Source organism: Lepidochelys kempii, chromosome 4 (genome assembly GCF_965140265.1).
Source record: "Lepidochelys kempii isolate rLepKem1 chromosome 4, rLepKem1.hap2, whole genome shotgun sequence".
Classification (NCBI taxonomy): Eukaryota; Metazoa; Chordata; order Testudines; family Cheloniidae; genus Lepidochelys; species Lepidochelys kempii.
In genome coordinates, this window is record NC_133259.1 from 135,348,948 (window position 1) to 135,369,863 (window position 20,916).

At 40.5% G+C, this 20,916-nt stretch overlaps 1 protein-coding gene across 1 annotated transcript in view; it reads left to right on the forward strand.

Annotated features, from left to right (window-relative positions):
* Positions 1 to 20,916, forward strand: part of ATRN (attractin) — a 270,477-nt gene that overhangs the window by 101,935 nt on the left and 147,626 nt on the right. The window contains exons 7-11 of the mRNA XM_073342975.1: positions 1,092 to 1,182; positions 2,056 to 2,299; positions 5,430 to 5,613; positions 6,919 to 7,073; positions 12,925 to 13,009. Of these exons, the coding sequence (XP_073199076.1) occupies positions 1,092 to 1,182; positions 2,056 to 2,299; positions 5,430 to 5,613; positions 6,919 to 7,073; positions 12,925 to 13,009 (759 nt within the window). The remainder of the gene's footprint in view (positions 1 to 1,091; positions 1,183 to 2,055; positions 2,300 to 5,429; positions 5,614 to 6,918; positions 7,074 to 12,924; positions 13,010 to 20,916) is intronic.

The following is a 20,916-nucleotide window of genomic DNA, read 5'->3' on the forward strand; positions in this document are numbered from 1 at the left end:
ATTTAACCTGCATGATTTCAGGCTGTGACTGCTTAACGAAGCTCTATTGGGTATTGAAATGGATATTTGAACTTAGAAAGAGAGGAAGCATATCCCAATGGATGGGGCACCAGACTGCGACGGACTCACTGTGTGACTTTGAGCAAGTCATTTAAACTCTGTGCCCTCATCTGTAAAATGAGGATGACACCCACTGTTGTGAAGAATATTGTTATATCTTTTATACCATTATCATTAAATGCACACTGATAATCTCTGTGGAAAGCTTTTAAACCACCTCTTGATCCAGATAGTGTTATAAACTAACAGGTGTAGGGCCTAATTCTGCCCTAAAATGCATACATATAGCTTCCATCAGCTTCAGTGAGAGTCATGCATTCAGAACTTGGGACAGCGTTTGGTCCATAAGTAGCAGTTACTCTAAGCCATACTTGAAGGTCATTTGAAAATTCACGTATCATTGCAAGGCAGTCCATCCTCATTTTCACTAGCTACTTTTTCAAAGTCTTGCCTTGTTTTTTCGTCTCACTAAACACATGCGGATAGACTTCATTAAAGATTTATCTTAAAGCTGATTTTTCTTTACGTGAATGTAAGCATTGCAAATATAGCTACTTCCCTAGATGTAAAGCCAATGAACTTTTTTTGTGATGGGGTCTTTCTCTTGTTGATTTCCCTTGCCAAATTAAGTTTAGAGAGAATTTTTATGGTTGAATGATGAAAGTGTAATTAAAAAATACTATGCTATGAAAACTGACGGTTTCCTGTAGAAATGTTGGAATTTACCCTGAGCTTTTGTAAAACCTATTTTTGACACACCTCAGATCCTCAGTTGGTATAAATTGGTATAGCTCCGTCTGAATGTTGTCACTCTTGGTTTTGCGTAGAAGTATGGTAAAGAAACAAAAGTATATTTGTTTAAAGTATACCGCTTAAGTTTGACTTTTATCCATAAAAGATTTTTTTATATATAATTTGTAACAATGTGTCTTCATACTTTTATTAATATATCTTTCCTAACAAATCCTGAGAAGGACTGGTAAACTTGTATATAAATTACACAGAAAAATCTCAAATTCTCATTTATACAGGTATGACCTTGTTTCTGAGGAGTGGCTTCCACTGAACAGCACTGTGAACTCTGTAGAGATTAGATATGGTCATTCATTGGCGTTACATGAGGTAGGTAGTTTCATTAGTGCTAATTAAATCTTGCTTTCAATTGTTTTAGTTCTGTGTATATAATGCCTTGGGAGAAGCATTGCTTACCTATTTGAGTGGCAAGGGCAGCCCAAGGGATAAAAGAAAAGAAAACAAAAAGTTCATGTTAAGGTAATCCTACCAGACAGTTAAATTTAGTGGCATATACATTGCGTTGGAATTTTTTTGAATACAAAGAATATGGCTGGATGTGTCATTTGTATATTAGCATAATTTCAGACTTGGTCATCTTTTGTTAGATTCTGACTGCTTAAATAATTTGAGGCTCTTCACTTGCTTAGTAGTCATAGATTTTTAAAATAATATACTTTTTCATTTTTATTTTTCTTGAGGTAGAGAGGATAGCATAGGGAACTTACCTTTTTTCCTCCTTAAGTACGTTGTACATCAGACAACATAATTTGAATAAGACCAGGAGGAGATGGACAGATGTTGCCCTAGATTTGCATTGGCCTTGTTAAACTCTGCCATAACTCCTTAATAGTTAACAAGAAAAAGGTACATTACTGTTGTCCTTTTCCAGAGTGAGGCTGAGGAGAATTCAAATAGTTTTATTTACCTTATACTTAGAAGGAAAAATGAGACAGTTTTTCTTAATTTTTGTTTAACATCAGTGAAATGGTTGTATCTTCCATAATGCTTAGGAGACTTTTTCATTTAACTTTCCATCAGCATTAGCAGGAGTTATCAGTAAAAATCTGCACACATTGCACAATATGTGGTGGACATTTGTTGGGGAACTATAAACCATAGCAGTTTGTTTCTTTTGTATGTGTGGTGTGTTAATGGCCAAAAAGTCTGACCATCTCTTTATTAAACCAACTTTTTTTCCAGAATAAAATCTATATGTATGGAGGAAAAATAGATGCAACAGGGAATGTGACCAATCAGCTGTGGGTATTCCATATACACAATGAGTCATGGGTTCAAGTGACCCCAGAAGCCAAGGAGCAGTATGCTGTTGTTGGCCACTCAGCACATGTTGTCACTCTGGAAGATGGCAGTGTTGTTATGCTCGTCATCTTTGGGCACTGCCCTCTGTATGGATATATCAGCAATATGCAGGAATACAACCTTGGTAGGTACAGTCTTACCACTTGCTTGTATTTCAGTGTTCAGTTTGCAACCATTAATCAGATCCATGCAAAAACAGAATATTGAACTTATTGATGTTCAACTTCCTCCTTTTTTTCTACACTATATTTTTTAGAACTTGAATCTAATTCCTTGTACAAAATGCCTGAATTATCTGTACAGTGACTAGAAAGGCATGTACCCCTTAAGGCTATCCAGTATATGTGACAGAACTGCAATGAAGTATGAGGCAAGTTAAACTGATTATGAAGCAACCTTGAGTTTTGTTGAAAGCATTCTAAAAATATACAGCAAAGTAGAAATGTAACTAAAATACCAGGAATACCACACTCTTGCAGGGCTTGTGGAGAGTCTTTCTGGACTGTGGGAAGTGTTGGTGGCTCCCGACCATGGTGGCTCCCTACCATGCCTCCAGAATGAAACCTCAAACGCTCCAGGGTTTTTTCTTGATGTTTAGAAAGCTACAAACTCTTTTGTAGCAGCTTTCATTATGCATGATTTGTGAATAATTGAGTCAGATTCATTATAAAATGAATTTAAAACAAATCTGTTCTTTACTTGCAAGTGGGATGCCGTTTCTTCTTGTGTATATATTGCTGCATTCTGTACCTAGCGCCCAGATAAAACGTTATGTAGCATCATCCTCTTTGGGGGTGACTGGATTCATATTTCATGTATTGTATTTCACACATATGCATACCTTCATCAAAAGCTATTTGAATCTCAGAAGTTCATCAGTTTTTAGAGACGTTCAGATATAAAAGTTAGACTGTAAGCTCTCCTAGATGGTTGCTGTGTCTTGCTGTATTTATATACAATGTCGAAGACAGTAAGGCACTGATCTCAATTGGTGCCTATAAGTATTAGCATACTATAAACAGCAAATCATAATTTTTGCAGTATATTATTGGTTTATACATTGTATTCATATATGTGTTAACTCTTCCAGTTCATTTTCATAAATAACTTTTTTACTTCCTTAATTCATTGAAGCTTTATCTTGATTTTAAGGCATAGTACCCAACATTTGGTTGGGGCCAAATTTTGTAGTTAGCCACTGCAGAGTTTTTTTACTAGTCCTCCTTTAAATCTCTAATGTCACAGTCCTGGAATTAGTTTGGCTTTTTGATTTACCTGGAGAACTTTTTGTTTAATCTAGGCATGCGGTGCCATTAGGTAACATGCTGGGATGTAGTTACTGTATCTGAAATAGCTGATGATAGGAATTTGTGATTTTCTTAAGAAGTGAGCAAAAGGAAACAAGATTTCTAGACTGCCATGTTGAATGGTGGCGTCACAGGCTATGGCAAATATGGATACCAAAATCTCCCTTATGGGTCATTCAAATTATCTGCATTACTTTGGCAAAAATGCTATACAGCTGATTGTGGCCTAGTATTAAAGCTGAGAAGAGGCATTTTTCCCCCTGTGCCACCCTCTCCTTTAAATAAAAACAGTCCAAAACTTTTTCAGTATCTAGGAAACACAGTCTCCTGATATATGAACAACAACTGTGTCCTGATTTATTGTCAGAGGTAATGATTCTTATAGAAACAAACCAAGAGACAGTCTTGGTTCATTAGGGGAGTCTCCTTCATCCTCAGTTTTATATTTCCTGTATGGAAAAATCCCTTTGAAGAGATAGACTTGTAGTCAGAGCTAGAGTCTGCTGCTTTAAAAAATTATGATGTGGGAACTCGGATATGGTTTTCTTCCTAGTTCTTAAAGACACTCAGGTGCATAAAGAAAAGGAGTACTTGTGGCACCTTAGAGACTAACCAGTTTATCTGAGCATAAGCTTTCGTGAGCTACAGCTCACTTCATCCGATGAAGTGAGCTGTAGCTCACGAAAGCTTATGCTCAGATAAATTGGTTAGTCTCTAAGGTGCCACAAGTACTCCTTTTCTTTTTGCGAATACAGACTAACACGGCTGTTACTCTGAAACCTGTCAGGTGCATAAGTTTCCAAAGGCTACATCATTCGTTTCCTTTAATTTTTGGGAAGAAGTCCTTGCATATCTGTCAGAACCCTGAATTTATTTTGTTTCTTCTCGTATTTGCCTGCCTTGGGAAGTCTGCATAGCATTTCATTCAGAGCCTCTCAGCATTGCTCCTTAATTGGGGGAAAAAAAAAAAAAAAGGTTTTGTGTTTAGTTGAGTAAAATGCTTCTCTCAGGCTTATGATGTTTCCTTTGTTATGCTCCCAAATCCTGCCATTCCAGAGAGTCAGGGACCAGGGCCATCAATCACACCTGGGCTCTCAAGCTTGGCTATGAAGAACACCATAGTTAGGCCACCAGGCGGGCATTCTTTTACAAAATATATCCCAGTGAGTTTGGCTTCTATGCTTCCTTGACTAACATCTATAGAATATTCAAAAAAAGTGCTTTTGGATACCATAACAAATCAAGTCACTTTAGTGGTGATATGATGTCACCGAAATGTGACAGATTATTTTAATGTTTTTTATATTTCACTCTCTTGGCTTGTCTTTGAAGTTTAATGAATGACTGTTGGAGGAGAATGCTTATGGTCTAATTCAGGAGTAGGCAACCTATGGCACGCATGTCAAAGGCGGCACACGACCTGATTTTCACTGGCACTCACACTGCCCGGGTCCTGGCCACCGCTCCGGGGGGCTCTGCATTTTAATTTAATTTTAAATGAAGCTTCTTAAACATTTTAAAAGCCTTATTTACTTTACATACAACAATAGTTTAGTTATATATTATAGACTTCTAGAAAGAGACCTTCTAAAAATGTTAAAATGTATGACTGGCACACGAAACCTTAAATTAGAGTGAATAAATGAAGACTCAGCACACGTCTTCTGAAAGGTTGCCGACCCCTGGTCTAATTAAAAGAATCAGACAGCACAACACCTCTTGGCAGCTAACTTACCCACTGAGTAGGCACTTTTTTTTTCCTTTGAGGAGTAACTTAGACTGGCTCTTAAACAGTAAAAGACAAAGAGAAGCTGTAGCTATGGCGTATGCAGTGCTAATGGTTTTGAGTTAAGGGAGAGTCTGTTCCCTAGCTAAATCTGTTGACCTGTTTTCAGTGCTGATACATTACATGTCTTTTGTCACGTACAAGTTTCATTCTCTTCTTAGCGACAAATACATGGAATATTTTACAAACAAGTGGAGCCTTGGTGCAGGGAGGCTATGGTCACAGCAGTGTTTACGATCCAAACACCAAATCAATCTATATCCATGGAGGTTACAAAGCATTCAGTGCCAACAAGTATAGACTAGCAGATGACTTATACAAATATGAAGTTGATACACGGATGTGGTAAGTATCTTTGCACCTTCTGACCTCATCTGCATGTAATGTCTGAGTACTGGCTGTTTGCAGAACAATAAAGTATTACCTGGTTAATTAAACTGAAGGTAGAATACTACTGGTTTCTGTGACTTGGGTTTCAGGTTGTGCGCCCACTCCTTTCTGCCCAACTAACGTTAGAAGTTCAGGCTTCCACTTCTGTCCCTTCTCAGGACTGGTGGTACATCCCATAAGATCTTCTAAACTGCCTTCTGGCAGCCCATTTTTTCTGAGCACTTTCCTCCCCTTCAAGGGGAGTGGTGCTTCAAAAGCCCACCCATGCTTTTGGCTGGTTGCTCAACAGGCTTTTGCATTCCGGCCTCCGTCCAGGAGCAGAGCAGTGCTCAGAAACTCCTTCCATGCAGGAAGTGCCACAGCACTCAGCTCGCTATTCCACACCAGAGCAGGTCATTGGGCTGCATTGTTGAGTGCTTTGTTGTAGAAATGTGACTTACAGGTAGGGAAAATCTTTCCCTCTACATGAACTGCAGTCACAAAGTTGATGTCCAGCAGCATCCCAATGACAACAACTTTGCTGGTTCTGGTGGCATGAACCCACACAGCCAGGAAACTGATATTCGGTCAGCGGTGCATTCCATCCCAAACCTTTTAAGGCCTTACCCTCTCAAAACAACGGGGAAATCGCAGATGAGACTGCTCTGTTTAGCTCTCAGTGCTGTTAATCATGTTGATTTGGTGCAAGGTCAGTGGCTAATATAATTAATGCTGTCCATGATTTAATCATGGATGAGGCATCCACTTTTCCATGTCTTAATCTGCAGAGCTGTATTACCAGTTCAGAAGTTTCAGTCAAGATATTTTGGTTGAGGGAGGAACAGCATCCAATTTAAACAATGACCCTTTTGGGTTGGCTTAGGGTTTTGTAACCACCAGGACAATCATGAAATTCTCCCGGGTAGTTTTTGGCTCAACAGCTGTTGCTGGCCAAATGCTAAATATTGTTTTTTGGTGAAGACTGGAGGTGGCAGATGGATGTATTACATCCTTGTCCAGGACAAGAAGTTTCAGTAGAATGCCACTGAATGAATATGGCCCCAAGAATCGGGGGGGAAGGAGGGTAGTTGAGAAGAGTAAATCAAATTATAGGAGGCAAGGAGCAGACTGGAAAGAAAAGACCATTGCATATTATATTAGAAAAATAAGTAAGTGGATTGCCACCACAAATCTGTCTCCAAAGTGGGTTTGGAAATTACTTTATCTTTGTCAGGTGGTTGTTAGTTTCTTAAAAAAATATGTGTGTTTTCATTTCTGAAGGACGATTCTTAAAGATAGTAGATTTTTCCGCTATTTGCACACTGCTGTGATAATGAGTGGAACCATGCTGGTGTTTGGAGGAAATACACACAATGACACATCAATGAGCCATGGTGCTAAGTGCTTTTCTTCAGATTTTATGGCATATGATATTGGTAAGTTCCCAAGCAAAAACTTTTTCATGGAGATGAAAAGAGAAAACTGTCTTTAAAATGACTAATTTACATGCTGTGTATATGATACCAAATTTTATTGTAAGAATACTGCAGGAGAATGCATAAGCAGGCAAGACCGACTTAACTTGGTTTACTACACATTTCAAAACAATTGAACTGGATACTAGCAGTGCAGCGATTTTGTAGGCAAGTACAGGAGCAGTTATATAGTCAGTAGAAGCTCACATACAACCCTGAATATTAAAACCCCGTTTCTGAGTAGGAGATATGTGGTTTGGAATAAGTTTGTTGTTTACTCATTTTGGACAGTGTTTGGGGATGTTTAGCTTGGGTAAACAACACACATTAGCATAAGGGATGTAGTTTTAACATCTCATCTGGGGAACTAATCTGGCATCTCCTAGACGCTGTATCTGTGATGTAACAGAAACTTAGTATGTCATGACAAATACAAACACTGGATGCTGCTAGAGCTTGCCATATAGTCAGCATTCTCTATTAGTTGACCTTAGGTCTAGGAGCAGGGTCTCCTGAATATAAAGCATCACAACAAGATAAATCTTGATTGAGTAATGTGTACACTCCATAAATCCAAATGTCTCTGCAAGTGCTATTGAATAACCAAGCCAAAGGACTGGGGTTTATTTCAAAGGATTAGACATTGGTGACTTCGTGTAGCCAGAAGAGGGCAGCATTTATTTGCAAATACCTAGTCCAGAAACTATATTAAATAAATATAAGAGGTGAAATTATTTAAAAAGAGAAAATACATGCATATCCAGAGAATTGAAATTTTAGGAGAAAGCACCATACAGAATTCAAATTGCTGTATCTTCGGGTATATCTACACTGCAGTTAAACACCTGCAACTGGCTCGGGTTAAGGGGGTGTTTAATTGAGTTGTACATATTTGGGCTGGAGCCTAGGCTATAGGACCCTACAGAGTGAGAAAGGTGCAGAGCTTGGGCTACAGCCCAAGCCTGCACATCTGCATTGCAGTTAAACACCCCTTTAGCCTGAGCCCCGTGAGCCTGAGTCAGCTGACAGAGGCCAGCTGTGGGTTTTTAATTGCAGTGTAGATATACCCTTAGGTATTAAATACAGCAAAGGATAGATCTCACCTACTGAAATTCCCTTAAGTAAAGAATCTCTTCTTGATTCTCTGTAATAGGGTTAATATTCTGAATTTTGACTTCTTGATTTAAGCAAGTTTTTAAACTACACCGGACCCTCGCTAGAACGCAGGATTTGGGATCCATGTGCGGTACCACGTTAACACGGGAACCGCGTTAAAATGAATTGCAATTAAAGTAATTAAATTTGGGATCCATGGCCGCGACCGCATTATATGCGAATTTGCGCAATATAGACGCGCGTTCTAGTGAGGGTCTGGTGTATTTATTTTAAAAGGTCAACATAAAAATCATTTACAGTAAGGCCATGAATACAATTACTGTCCCTGGAAAAGGAGAAAAAAATAAATCTCTAATGTTTGCCCTATCAAACTGTTATGATACCAATTACTGAGTAAAGCTGTATATTTTGACAGCACATATATTCTGTTTGGATAATCAATACATTGTAAATCTCAGGTTGGAAGGAGAGAATTCTTAGTAATTTCTATACCATTAGTTTTTTCCAATATTTGATCTTCTGTTAAAGATTGAGAAAGGAGCTTAGAAAGCAAAACATATCAAGTCTCCTAATACTCTAGAAAAATATATTTTTTTGGCCCCTCATAACTCACAATTTGCTGGATATAAAATTACAAATTATGCTCCAATTTTGCTGAAGTCTTCTATTACAAACTTGAACCATGTGTGCTAGTCTTATGAATGATGTCAGAAAAAGTTACATCCTGTAACAATTGAGTAGATAACTTAAAAAAAAATCAATTTCAGAATAACCATTTGCTAGAGCATTAAATGGAGCTAGTAGAGTCCTAACTATTTCTCTTCTCACAAACCTTCTTGTCTAGGTGTGGCACAGGAATAAGGTAAATAAATAACTCTCTGTGGAAGGGTAGTTCCAGATCAAATCTCTTACCCCACAGTTCCTCAAATAACTTTCCTAAAGAAATAATAGGGTTATTTCTCACTGCACCCTCTTGTAAGTCGATTTGCACACCTGTTGGAGGATGTGGATTTATTTTCCAGTGGCTTCAACCTGTGATGCAACATAGCATAACCTTATATTAAAGACTTTGTCAACAGTCTGGAACTCTTTAGATTTTCTTCCCTAATAAAATACTGACTTTTCTCTATTAATTGCATAGAGATTTCCAGTTTCTCAGTCTTATGAAACATGTTAACTTATTGTAGATCAGTTAACAAAGTTCAGTGTCTTCCTCTTCTGATGCTGAAGAAGTCAAACTATGAGAAAGGCTCTACCTACACCGGCAGGGATAAAAAGTGTGCAGTCTTTTGGACATTAGCCTCCACGGCATTCCCTTTTCCTTGGCCCAACATATAGCACTTTAATTTAGCAAACTTTTTCTGCTTTTGTTCCTTTGGCTGATTAGTGGGTTCTCTGTGTCTTGTGTGATTTCTTCATAGTGCCTAAAGAAAGAAATTACATGAGAAACCAAAGTAAATAATCAGCACTCAGAAATGTAGTTTATTATCCAATAAGTTCTTGGGAATGTATTGGAGGCAATATTTTATTTCAGAAGATGGTGACAGCTATGAGAGGAGAGGCTGTTCTAGATTTGATTTTTGACAATTAGGGAGGAACTGGTAGAGAATTTGAAAGTGGAAGTCAGCTTGGGTGAAAGTGATCATGAAATGATAGAGTTCATGATTCTAAGGAATGGTAGGTGGGAGAACAACAAAATAAAGACAATGGATTTCAAGTAGGCAGACTTTAGCAAACTCAGGGAGTTCGTAGGTAAGCTCCCATGAGAAGCAAGTCTAAGGGGAAAAACAATTGAAGACAGTCGGCCGTTTTTCAAAGAGATATTATTCAGGGCACAAGAAGAAACTATTGCACTGCGTAGGAAAGATAGGAAGTATGGCAAGAGACTACCCTGACTTAACCAGGAGATCTTCAATGATCTAAAAATCAAAAAAGTCCTACGAAAAGTGGAAACTAGGTCAAATTACAAAGGATGAATATGAACAAATAACACAAGTATGTAGAGACAAAATTAGAAAGGCCAAGGCACAAAACGAGATCAAACTAGCTAGAGACATAAAGGGTAACAAGAAAACGTTCTACAAATACATTAGAAGCAAGAGGAAGACCAAGGACAGGGTAGGCCCGTTACTCAATGAGGGGGAAAAAAATAGCAACAGAAAATGTGGAAATGGCAAAGGTGCTTAATGACTTCTTTGTTTCGGTTTTCACCAAGAAGATTGGTGGTGACTGGATGTCTAACATAGTGAATGTCAGTGAAAATGAGGAAGGATCGGAAGAGGCTCAAACAGGGAAAGAACAAGTCAAAAATTACTTGGACAAATTAGATGTCTTCAAGTCACCAGGGCCTGATGAAATGCATCCTAGAATACTCAAGGAGCTGACTGAGGAGATATCTGAGCCAAGAGCGATTATCTTTGAGAAGTCAGGGAAGATGGGAGAGATTCCAGAAGACTGGAAAAAGGCAAATAGAGTGCCCATCTATAAAAAGGGAAATAAGGACAACCCAGGGAATTACAGACCAGTCAGCTTAACTTCTGTACCCGGAAAGATAATGGAGCAAAATAATTAAGCAATCAATTTGCAAACACCTAGAAGATAATAAGGTGATAAGTTAGCATGTTTTTGTCAAAAACAAATCATGTCAAACCAACCTGATAGCTTTTTTTGACAGGGTAACAAGCCTTGTGGATAGCGGGGAAGCGGTAGACTTGGTATATCTTGATTTTAATAAAGCTTTTGATACTGTCCAGCATGACCTTCTCATAAATAAACTAGGGAAATGCAACCTAGATGGAACTACTATAAGGTGGGTGCATAACTGGTTAGAAAACCATTCCCCGAGAGTAGTTATCTGTGGTTCAGCGTCATGCTGGAAGGGCATAACGAGTGGGGTCCCACAGGGATCAGTTCTGAGTCCGGTTCTGGTCAATATCTTCATCAGTGATTTACATAATGGCATAGAGAGTACACTTAATAAAGTTTGCGGATGGTACCAATCTGGGAGGGGTTGCAAGTGCTTTGGAGGATAGGATTAAAATTCAAAATGATCTGGAGAAATGGTCTGAAGTAAATAGGATGAAATTCAATAAGGACAAATGCAAAGTACTCCACTTAGGAAGGAACAATCAGTTGCACATATACAAAATGGGAAATGACTGTCTAGGAAGGAGTACTGCGGAAAGGGATCTGGAGGTCATAGTGGGCCACAAGCTAAATATGAGTCAACAGTGTAACGCTGTTGCAAAAAAAGCGAACGTCATTCTGGGATGTATTAGCAGGAGTGTTGTAAGCAAGACACGAGAAGTAATTCTTCCACTCTACTCCGTGCTGATTAGGCCGCAAGTGGAGCATTGTGTCCAGTTCTGGGTGCCGCATTTCAGGAAAGATGTGGACAAATTGGAGAAAGTCCAGAGAAGAGCAACAAAAATGATTAAAGGTCTAGAAAACATGACCTATGAGGGAAGATTGAAAAAAATGCATTTGTTTTGTCTGGGGAAGAGAAGACTGAGTGGGGACATGCTAACAGTTTTCCAGTACATATAATGTTCTTACAAGGAGGAGGGAGAAGAATTGTTCTTCTTATCCTCTGAGGATAGGACAAGAAGCAATGGGCTTAAATTGCAGCAAGGGAGGTTTAGGTTGGACATGAGGGAAACTTACCAACTGTCAGGGTGGTTAAGCACTAGAATAAATTGCCTAGGGAGCTGGTGGAATCTCCATCATTGGAGATTTTTTAAAAGCGGGTTAGACAAACACCTGTCAGGGATAGTCTAGATACTTAGTCCTGCCTTGAGTGCAGGGGACGGGACTAGATGACCTCTCGAGGTCCCTTCCAGTTCTCTGATTCTATGTTATGCTAATAGAAAAGAATGCAATAATCACACAATAGTTTTAAAAAAAAATCATGAATCAAAACTATTATGCCAGGCTACCCTCAAATCACATAACTGCGAAATAATAATGATCTTTGTATACATATCTTAAAGCCCTTGCTCCACATTATGTCCATTCAGGGCAAAACTGAGGACGTTCACATATAAATGGGTAAAGAGTAGGTTCATTGTTTAGTGATTAATTCCAGTAATTAAAACAAACAAAAAAACCCCACAAACTGTTACCCATAATTCTCCCAAAGTCCTTGAAGGTTATTCCACTGAGTCCCTCCAAGGGAGGCCAGCAGGAGCAGCTAGCTCTCCAGCAGTACAGCTTACGCCCCTCTGCATGGATGGGTGCGAAGGCTGGGGAAGAACCATTGCATGCCATCGCCTCCTCTTTGGGGGCTTCATGGGAAAGTACGGATAAGAGCGGTCCCTTAACTCCCTGAAGCACAGGGAATGCTACTGTGCCCAGTCCTTATGAAGGCTGCATGATGGCGTAGGGAAGGCTCATTGCACTCCTGCCCACCAGAGACCCGTGTAAGAGCCAGGCTGTATCTGGCCCTAAGATAGTCTCAAATGGATACAGCGTTCGCTTTGTCGTGAAATGTTGTATAGTGTGTTGTGCCTTGTGCTTTTAAACAGCTACCACATTCCATTGTAGAAGGTGGTTGCATTGTGGTGAGGGATGAAATGGTTTCTGTGTAGCTATTGAAGTACTGTACTTTGGGATCTTTCAGGAAGAAATGTGCTATTTAAATGTCAGTTATTAATTATGCTAGAGGAAATTTTCTGAAGTGAGCTTTCCTTAATCCTAGCTTGTGATCATTGGTCAGTACTTCCTCGACCTGATCTCCATCATGATGTCGACAGATTTGGACATTCTGCTGTGCTGAGTAACAGGTCAGAAGACAAAAAAAAAGTCTTGCTTTATATCTGCATACTGTGTAGTTAAATGAGCCCATATGCAAACATATATGTATGTGTTTATAAGGTCACTGAGAACTTCCAACTGGAAACCAAATTCAAGTTCTGTGACCTTACTTCCTGTCATAGCTTCAACTTGCATCTCTGCTGAAGATTTCCAACCTATAACCTCTCGATTTCCAACCTATAACCTTTCTTATTTTTAGCTGTCCTGACTCATTCTCTTCTCCGACTAGACCAGACTCTCTATTGCCATCTCATCTCTAGAACTTAATCAGTCCAAAATTGAGTTTTTCCTCTTCCCTCCAAATACTTCTCCTTCTCTTTCCTTCTCAATCTCCATTGTCATCTCTGTTTTTATTAGTTTTAATAGCTCCAAAAATAGACTCTCTCTTCACTGCTCCTACTAATAAGACCTCTGTTCACATCTTCGTTACCTTTTTTTGCTTGCTGGTAGCCTTCCTCCTGTCTGGCCTCATCTGTCTTTTGACAGAAACATATGCTGTTTAGGCACAAATACAGTTGGGGTCCATGCCATTTTGTTGGCTACGTTTGCTATAATAAAATCCATGTTTTAAGGAGTATGTGATTTGCTAAGTCTCTGGTTTTGGTTCCAGTGCCATCTCTCTCTGAGGATGCCTCTCTTAAACACATGAAAGGAGGGAGATTATTTAAGTCACAAATGAGAGCTAGGCATGTAATTCCCAAAAACTTTCAAGGGAGTTGAGCTTCTAGCTGCCCTTCATGCCTTTGAAAATCTCACACAAAATAGATAGCAGCTTGACTGTATACTAAATACCTTCAATGCAATGACTTTTGTGAATTGCATTTAAGCATATACTTAAGTTTTTTCCTTAATTGGGACCAAAAATAACTGTAGGATGAAAGGAAAGAACTTTTGCCCACCAAATTTCTATTCAGTTCTGTTAGTTTTCATATTCTGCATTAACTAGTCCAGTGGTTCTCAAACTGTGGGTCAGGACCGCCAGGGCCTGCATTATATTTGCTGGGAGCCAGGGCTGAAGCTAAAGCCTGAGCTCCACCCCTGTCCTGGGCAGTGGGGCTCGGGCTGTGGCTCCCTCTTCCCCCACCCAAGGCGGCAGGGCCCGGTCTCTGCACCCCTCCCAGGGTCATTTCGTAACTTTGTTGTCAGAAGGGGGTCACGGTGCAATGATGTTTGAGAACCCCTGAACTAGTCATTATTAAAACAAAATTGTGTGTGCAGGTGTGTAAAAGTAGCAGTAACACAAAGGTGGTATTGTGCCTAAAACATAGATGTGATCCTTGCCCTCACGAGCGTGGAAAAATCAATTCCCTAGCTAAATAGTGTTCTGTTTTATCAGTTGAGAAAAATTACTCTTTGACTGTTCATTTGCAAAGAGCCACAGCATAATTTTGATCTTTGTGATGGCATTGTCTCACCCAAGACATTTTCCCTCATCACGTCTCAATATCAGACGAATTCAACACCCCAACCTCAGCACCAGTGCCACCCACAATATATTCTCCTATACCTCTCTGACGTCTTTTAGCACCATCTCCCCATTGTTGTTGCCATGCTAGTAATAGAGGCTAGGCATATGGCGTACACTCTGAATGTGGCGCACTCACATTTAATCGCAACTCCTCCAGCCAGATTGGTTGGTCCGCAATAGTTGGGGCTTCAGTTATTTCCCCACTTCTATCTGGATGTTCATCCACCATGATTCTTGGGGCGGTTTTATTTACTGGTATTTGATTAAGAAGCACGAAATAGCTACCATGTCCCCAAAAGTATATTCCTGTGTTGATTTTCCTGAAACAGCTTAATTTCACCATTATGGAAGAATTTACCATAGCATCATACATCTACATCTCCTTCCTTAGAAGTTTTTAAGGTCAGGCTTGACAAAGCCCTGGCTGGGATGATTTAATTGGGGATTGGTCCTGCTTTGAGCAGGGGGTTGGACTAGATGACCTCCTGAGGTCCCTTCCAACCCTGATATTCTATGATTCTATGATACGCTTTGAGAGCTGCTGACTCATTCCATCCCACATGGACATTAGCCAATTCTTTTTCATAAATCACATCCAGGGTAGTTGCATTAAATCCCAAATTCCAAAAAAGTGCAATTCAGGAAGCTTATATTCGTGTTGTTTTCATTATGACTAAATTGAAAGGTCAACCAGCACTCCCCTGTTATAATATAAAAATACCTCCATTGCTTCTCCAAGTCCTCTGGTTTTAAATATTCTCATGTGAATCCTTTACCGTTTTCCCACCATATTTCAAATTTCACCTCAAAAGGTTCCCCCTCCCATCTGTTTTTGTTTGGTCCTGCTTTCTCCATTGTGTCACATGGATAGCTGAACATATTAGCCCCTTTAATCCATATCTCCATTTTAGAGGTGCTCCCATGTGCATATCCTTGTACCCCTAAACTTCTCCAGATACTCACAAAATATAAAAACCAGAAGTCATATCCCCGCCTTTCAGGGTACCATAATTTCCGTTTTTTCCTGAATCATTGCTGACAGTGTTAGAACTTTTACTTTAAAATCAATTTTCATTCCCTGCAAACTTTTTCTTCTTCTGATTTCACCCCTCTTGTGTTGAGGTCATGGTCGTTATTCCAAAAGAATAATGTCCAGTGCCTCGGAATATACTGCCCCAACAGCTTTTGTTAAGCCTTTGCTAACCCCGTCTGTTTTTGCTCGAGCTCTGGTAGTCTTCTTCCTAAAATGTAATTCACACAGCACAATCTTTCCACCAGACAAATAATGCAAAGCAAAATGAGTGTAAGCAGCAAGCCAATTGCAAAAGTCATAGCACAGTATCCATACTCCCAATTCAGGATCTGTTCGGGATATCTCCGGTGCAGTTGGACATTCCCCTTCTATTAATCTTTGGTCCGTAACTTTAATTTTGATGTGTTACCCATTTCCCCCTTTTTCCCTTATTAATTTGCACTACAGTGAGGGAAATTTTATTCATAATTGAAAAAGCTCCAACCCATTTTGATTCTAAGACATGATCTTTTGATGTCAGCCTCAGATACATCACCTTATCCCCTATGTTCCATAATTTCGTATCTTGAGTGGCCTGTGAGTCCACATATTCTCTTGCTTTCCAAATTGCATCTGTTAATCTAAATTCCATTTTCTTAAGTTCAGTCGGTAACTCTTTAACGCGTTGGGTAAGCGATACTTCCTCTACTTCCCCTTCTCCTGGCTACAGTAGAGGGCTCCACAGCCTCATAGATTTTCCAAAGAGAATTTAGCATGGCTAGTACCCTTTACCTACCTCATCACTACTTCAAATTGCCACCAACACCAATGGTAATTTCTCATCCCAATCTTTACCTGTTTCCTATACCACTTTTCGTAGAGCCTGCTTAATCATTGGATTCATTCTCTCTACTGATCCTTGCAAAAAGGTGCCACAAGTACTCCTTTTCTTTCTACTGATCCTGATGATTGAGGATGATAAGGAATGTGTAACTGCTGCTTTATTCCTAAAGCTTTCAGTAAGCTTTTCATTACTTGCCCCACAAAATGCGGCCTATTATCCAAATCAATTACTCTGAGTTCCATACCTGCTAAAAACAATTTCCCATAGTTTCTTAGTGGTTGTCTCTGCAGTATAATTCTGGGTAGGAATCGCCTCCATCCATCCGGAAAAAGAATCCACAACCACCAGCAAATACTGATTTCCTCTGGAAGTTTTCGGCAACTTATCAATATAGTCCATTTGTATCCTACTCCATGGCCCTACAATTCTCTGATGTAACAATAGCCCTGCACTAGGTGTTTTGTTGCTGTCTGCCACTCATTTTGTACCATTTTTAACCAATCCTTCTACATCTTCCCGTACTCGAGGCCAAATTTCAATTTGTTTCACCTTAAAAAGCATATTCTCTATTCCTTGGTGTGCCATGGAGTGGCAGATGTTAATAATTTCATCCCTTTGCAGTTTTTTTCAGGTACCCATCTTACCTCTCCTGTCTTTTTGTTCACTGCATGCAATGAGCCTATTTCCACCCTCCATTCTCTGTTCCCAGTAGCAGCAGGCTGGGAATAGATGATGTTCTCCTGGAATTTGGTATATCACTTAAATTCCCACCTTGAATGGACCAGGCTTTCTAGACAGATCATACCATGCATTGACTTTTGCCGCTATATGTGTTAATTCATCTTGTACAATTTCCATCAAAATAATGGTAATGACAAGACAAACCAGACAAATCACACAGCATAATTTTCGTTGCAACAGTAGATGGTGTTCTAAGTTGTTCTGCTGGCACCAGCTTGCCTGTAGTGTCTGAAAAACAAAAAAACCCACATTTCCTTCCCCGTTGTGGGGACAGATTATTGCTTAAAAATTTCTCTTTTATGAATCTCCTTGCTGATTGCAAGAAAAACAGAGAAATTACCTCTATACTTTCCTGTGATTTGTTCTATAGACTGGTCAGATTTCAATGGCTTCTACCCTTAAAGAAAAGGGTGAATTATCCCACTGTTTGTTTATGAAATTCATGAGGCAGAGTACTTCAGTTTCCCTTTTTGTACAGCAGACTAGGTTTGTAATAGCTTCTCTGCTGTGCCAAGCTTTAAGTTTATTCACAGGTAATAGCTGAGAGTATTACTATGAGATCTTTGAACATGAGATTTATTTTTAATGACCATTTTTAGCATGCTGAAAATCCCCCCCCCCCCACAAAATTACACACATTATACATTGTTACAAGGTTACTCACTAGCATTTATGTCAAGGTTTAACATTGTGACAGTCTGATTACTTAGAGCCACTTCAAGGCTGGGTGTTTCTGACATTGCTTCTTTTGTACATTTCACCCCTGCTCTTGCTTCAAAGATACACTGTCTGTCTTTTTGTGCCCCTCCTGCAATACTTAGCTGCTATTTATTACCAAAATAAAAATACAAAGGGATCCAGAATCTCTCTCCATTTTCCCAGTTGTGTCTGTCCCTGCCATGGCCACAGTCTTCGGTCCTCATTTTAAAAGATATTAAACTTTATAACCACATGGAAGTACCCAAAGGGTTAAATGCTAAATACCAAAGCCACATCATACTAGCTGGCCATCTCTGGCAAAAGGGTCTGTCAATGTTGTAACTTTGGATGTGAGATTCAAATGCCATTTTAGTGGCATTATTTTTTTATTTAAAAACAAAACAAGCCCAATTTATCTTAAACCTACAAAAAGAATTTTACAAACCAGGAGTGTTGGTTTAGGTCCTTAAAACCTTATGTAATTACACACAAATATTTACACACACACATTCCATTTTGTGTGCTTAATATTCCTTGCACTGCTCTAATTATTTTTTTCATAATACTATACCCAGATTACATTCCCATTTTGTATAATTGAAGGCAGTCAAGTTAAGTTCTAATACCCCTCCTAAACCCCACCCCACACCTTACCCCTAGTGATTTTGATTACAAACTATTCCTGTGCGAAAAGGGCCCATTTCCCCTCAGAATAGTTGTAAAGACTTTTGGGGATAACACATTGTGGTAGCAGTAGCCACTCTACCTGACGCCCTTGTATAATTTGTTTAACTACCACGGTTCCACCCAATGTGACTGTACCGCATTGCATGTATATTTATATTTACATAACTGGGTTTTATTCTTAAACCAAGAATTCCCTTTTTATAACACCACAACTATTACTTTTTAACGTTCTCACAGATCCTAAGTGTTTACTTCCCTACAAAGTCTGTTGCCTTAAATATAAAGGGAAGGGTAAACCTCTTTAAAATCCCTCCTGGCCAGAGGAAAAATCCTCTCACCTGTAAAGGGTTAAGAAGCTAAAGGTAACCTTGCTGGCACCTGACCAAAAAGACCAATGAGGAGACCAGATATTTTCAAAAGCTGGGAGGAGGGAGAAAAACAAAGGGTCTGTGTCTGTCTGTATGCTGTTTTTGCCGGGGACAGAACAGGAATGGAGTCTTAGAACTTTTAGTAAGTCATCTAGCTAGGTATGTGTTAGATTATGATTTCTTTAAATGGCTGAGAAAAGAGCTGTGCTGAATAGAATGAATATTCCTGTCTGTGTGTCTTTTTTGTAACTTAAGGTTTTGCCTAGAGGGATTCTCTATGTTTTGAATCTAATTACCCTGTAAGGTATCTACCATCCTGATTTTACAGAGGTGATTCCTTTACTTCTATTAAAAGTCTTCGTGTAAGAAAACTGAATGCTTTTTCATTGTTCTAAGATCCAAGGGTTTGGGTCTGTGGTCACCTATGCAAATTGGTGAGGATTTTTACCAAACCTTCCCCAGGAAGTGGGGTACAAGGGTTGGGAGGATTTTGGGGGGAAAGACGTGTCCAAACTACGTTTCCCAGTAAATCCAGTTAAAGTTTGGTGGTGGCAGTGGAAATTCCAAGGGCAAAGGGTAAAATTAATTTGTACCTTGGGGAAGTTTTAACCTAAACTGGTAAAAGTAAGCTTAGGAGGTTTTTATGCAGGTCCCCACATCTGTACCCTAGAGTTCAGAGTGGGGAAGGAACCTTGACATCTGTAGTATTAATTTTTGCAAAAGCTACTTGTAACTCTTCACTTACTTACTTCTGCATTCAATTCTTTAAGGTGCAATACAGCTGCCTTACCCTGTGGCTTTTCTGTTGTTGTTGTTGCTTTTGTTTGCACCTCCCTTGAATTGCAGAAGTGCTATTCTCTGTTGCAGTTAATTGTTTCTGAGCAACTTCAGGGGTTAACCCATTCACTCTCCCTTTTTCACTTCAAAACTTTTTTTTTTTCCTTTTTTCACTCCGACCAAGTGGCAGCTCCTGTCTCTTAAGGTGGTGTATTAACTTTGCTTCTGACTCCAAACCCTGTTGTGCCACGTAATTTTTAACTGCCCCAAACTTTAATTTACAATCCTCCAGTAGCCTTTACTAGAGTAGCACCAAATGTAAAAAAAAGTTACTGGCAGTCTCCCATAATAGATTCATAGATATTTAGGTCAGAAGGGACCATTATGATCATCTAGTCTGCTGCCTTTACTCTAAACCAGGGGTCTCAAACGCAAATGACAACGAGGGCCACGTGAGGACTAGTACGTTGGCCCGAGGGCTGCACCACTGACCAACCCCTCCCTGGCCCCGCCCCCCCTTCGGTGAGGCCACGCCCCTGCCCTGCTTCTTCCCACCCCTTCCCTGCCCCCATTCCAACCCCTTCCCTGAAATCCCCCACCCCAACTCCGCCCCCTCCCTGTCCCCAGGGGGTGCTGGAGGGGTGCGGAGTGCATCGGGGGCTCAGGGCAGGGAGTAGGGGTGCAGGGTGTGGCAGGCTACTCAGGGCAGGGGGTCGGGGTGCAGGAGGGGTGTGGGGTGCAGCAGGGGGCTCAGGTCAGGGGGTTCAGCTGCAGGAGGGGTTCGGGGGGCGGGTCAAGCCCGGCATGCACCAGAGGCAGGGCAGGCTCCCTGCCTGCCTGCCCTGCCCCTGCACCGCTCCGGGAAGCGGATGGGACCTGGGAGATGGGGGAGCACAGGGGTCTGTGTGTTGCCCTGGCTGCTCCTCCAGGTACCTCCCCGGAAGCTCCCATTGGCCAGGAACGGGGAACCGCAGCCAATGGGAACTTCGGGGGAGGTACCTGGAGGAGCAGCCAGGGCAACACACAGTCCCCTGTGCCCCCCCCATCTCCCAGGTCCCAGCCACTTCCCGTAACGGCACGGGGGCAGGGCAGGCAAGCAAGGAGGGAGCCTGCCCTGCCCCCGGTTCACGCCGGCCTGGAGCTGCTCTCGGTAAATGCTGGGGGGGGTGGGGGTGCCACGAGGAGCTGGCGGGCCGCGTGTTTGAGACCCCCGCTCTAAACTTCGTACAAGTGGACTTAAGTGCCTCATTTCTTTTACCCTCTCCCCTGGTTCCTGTCAC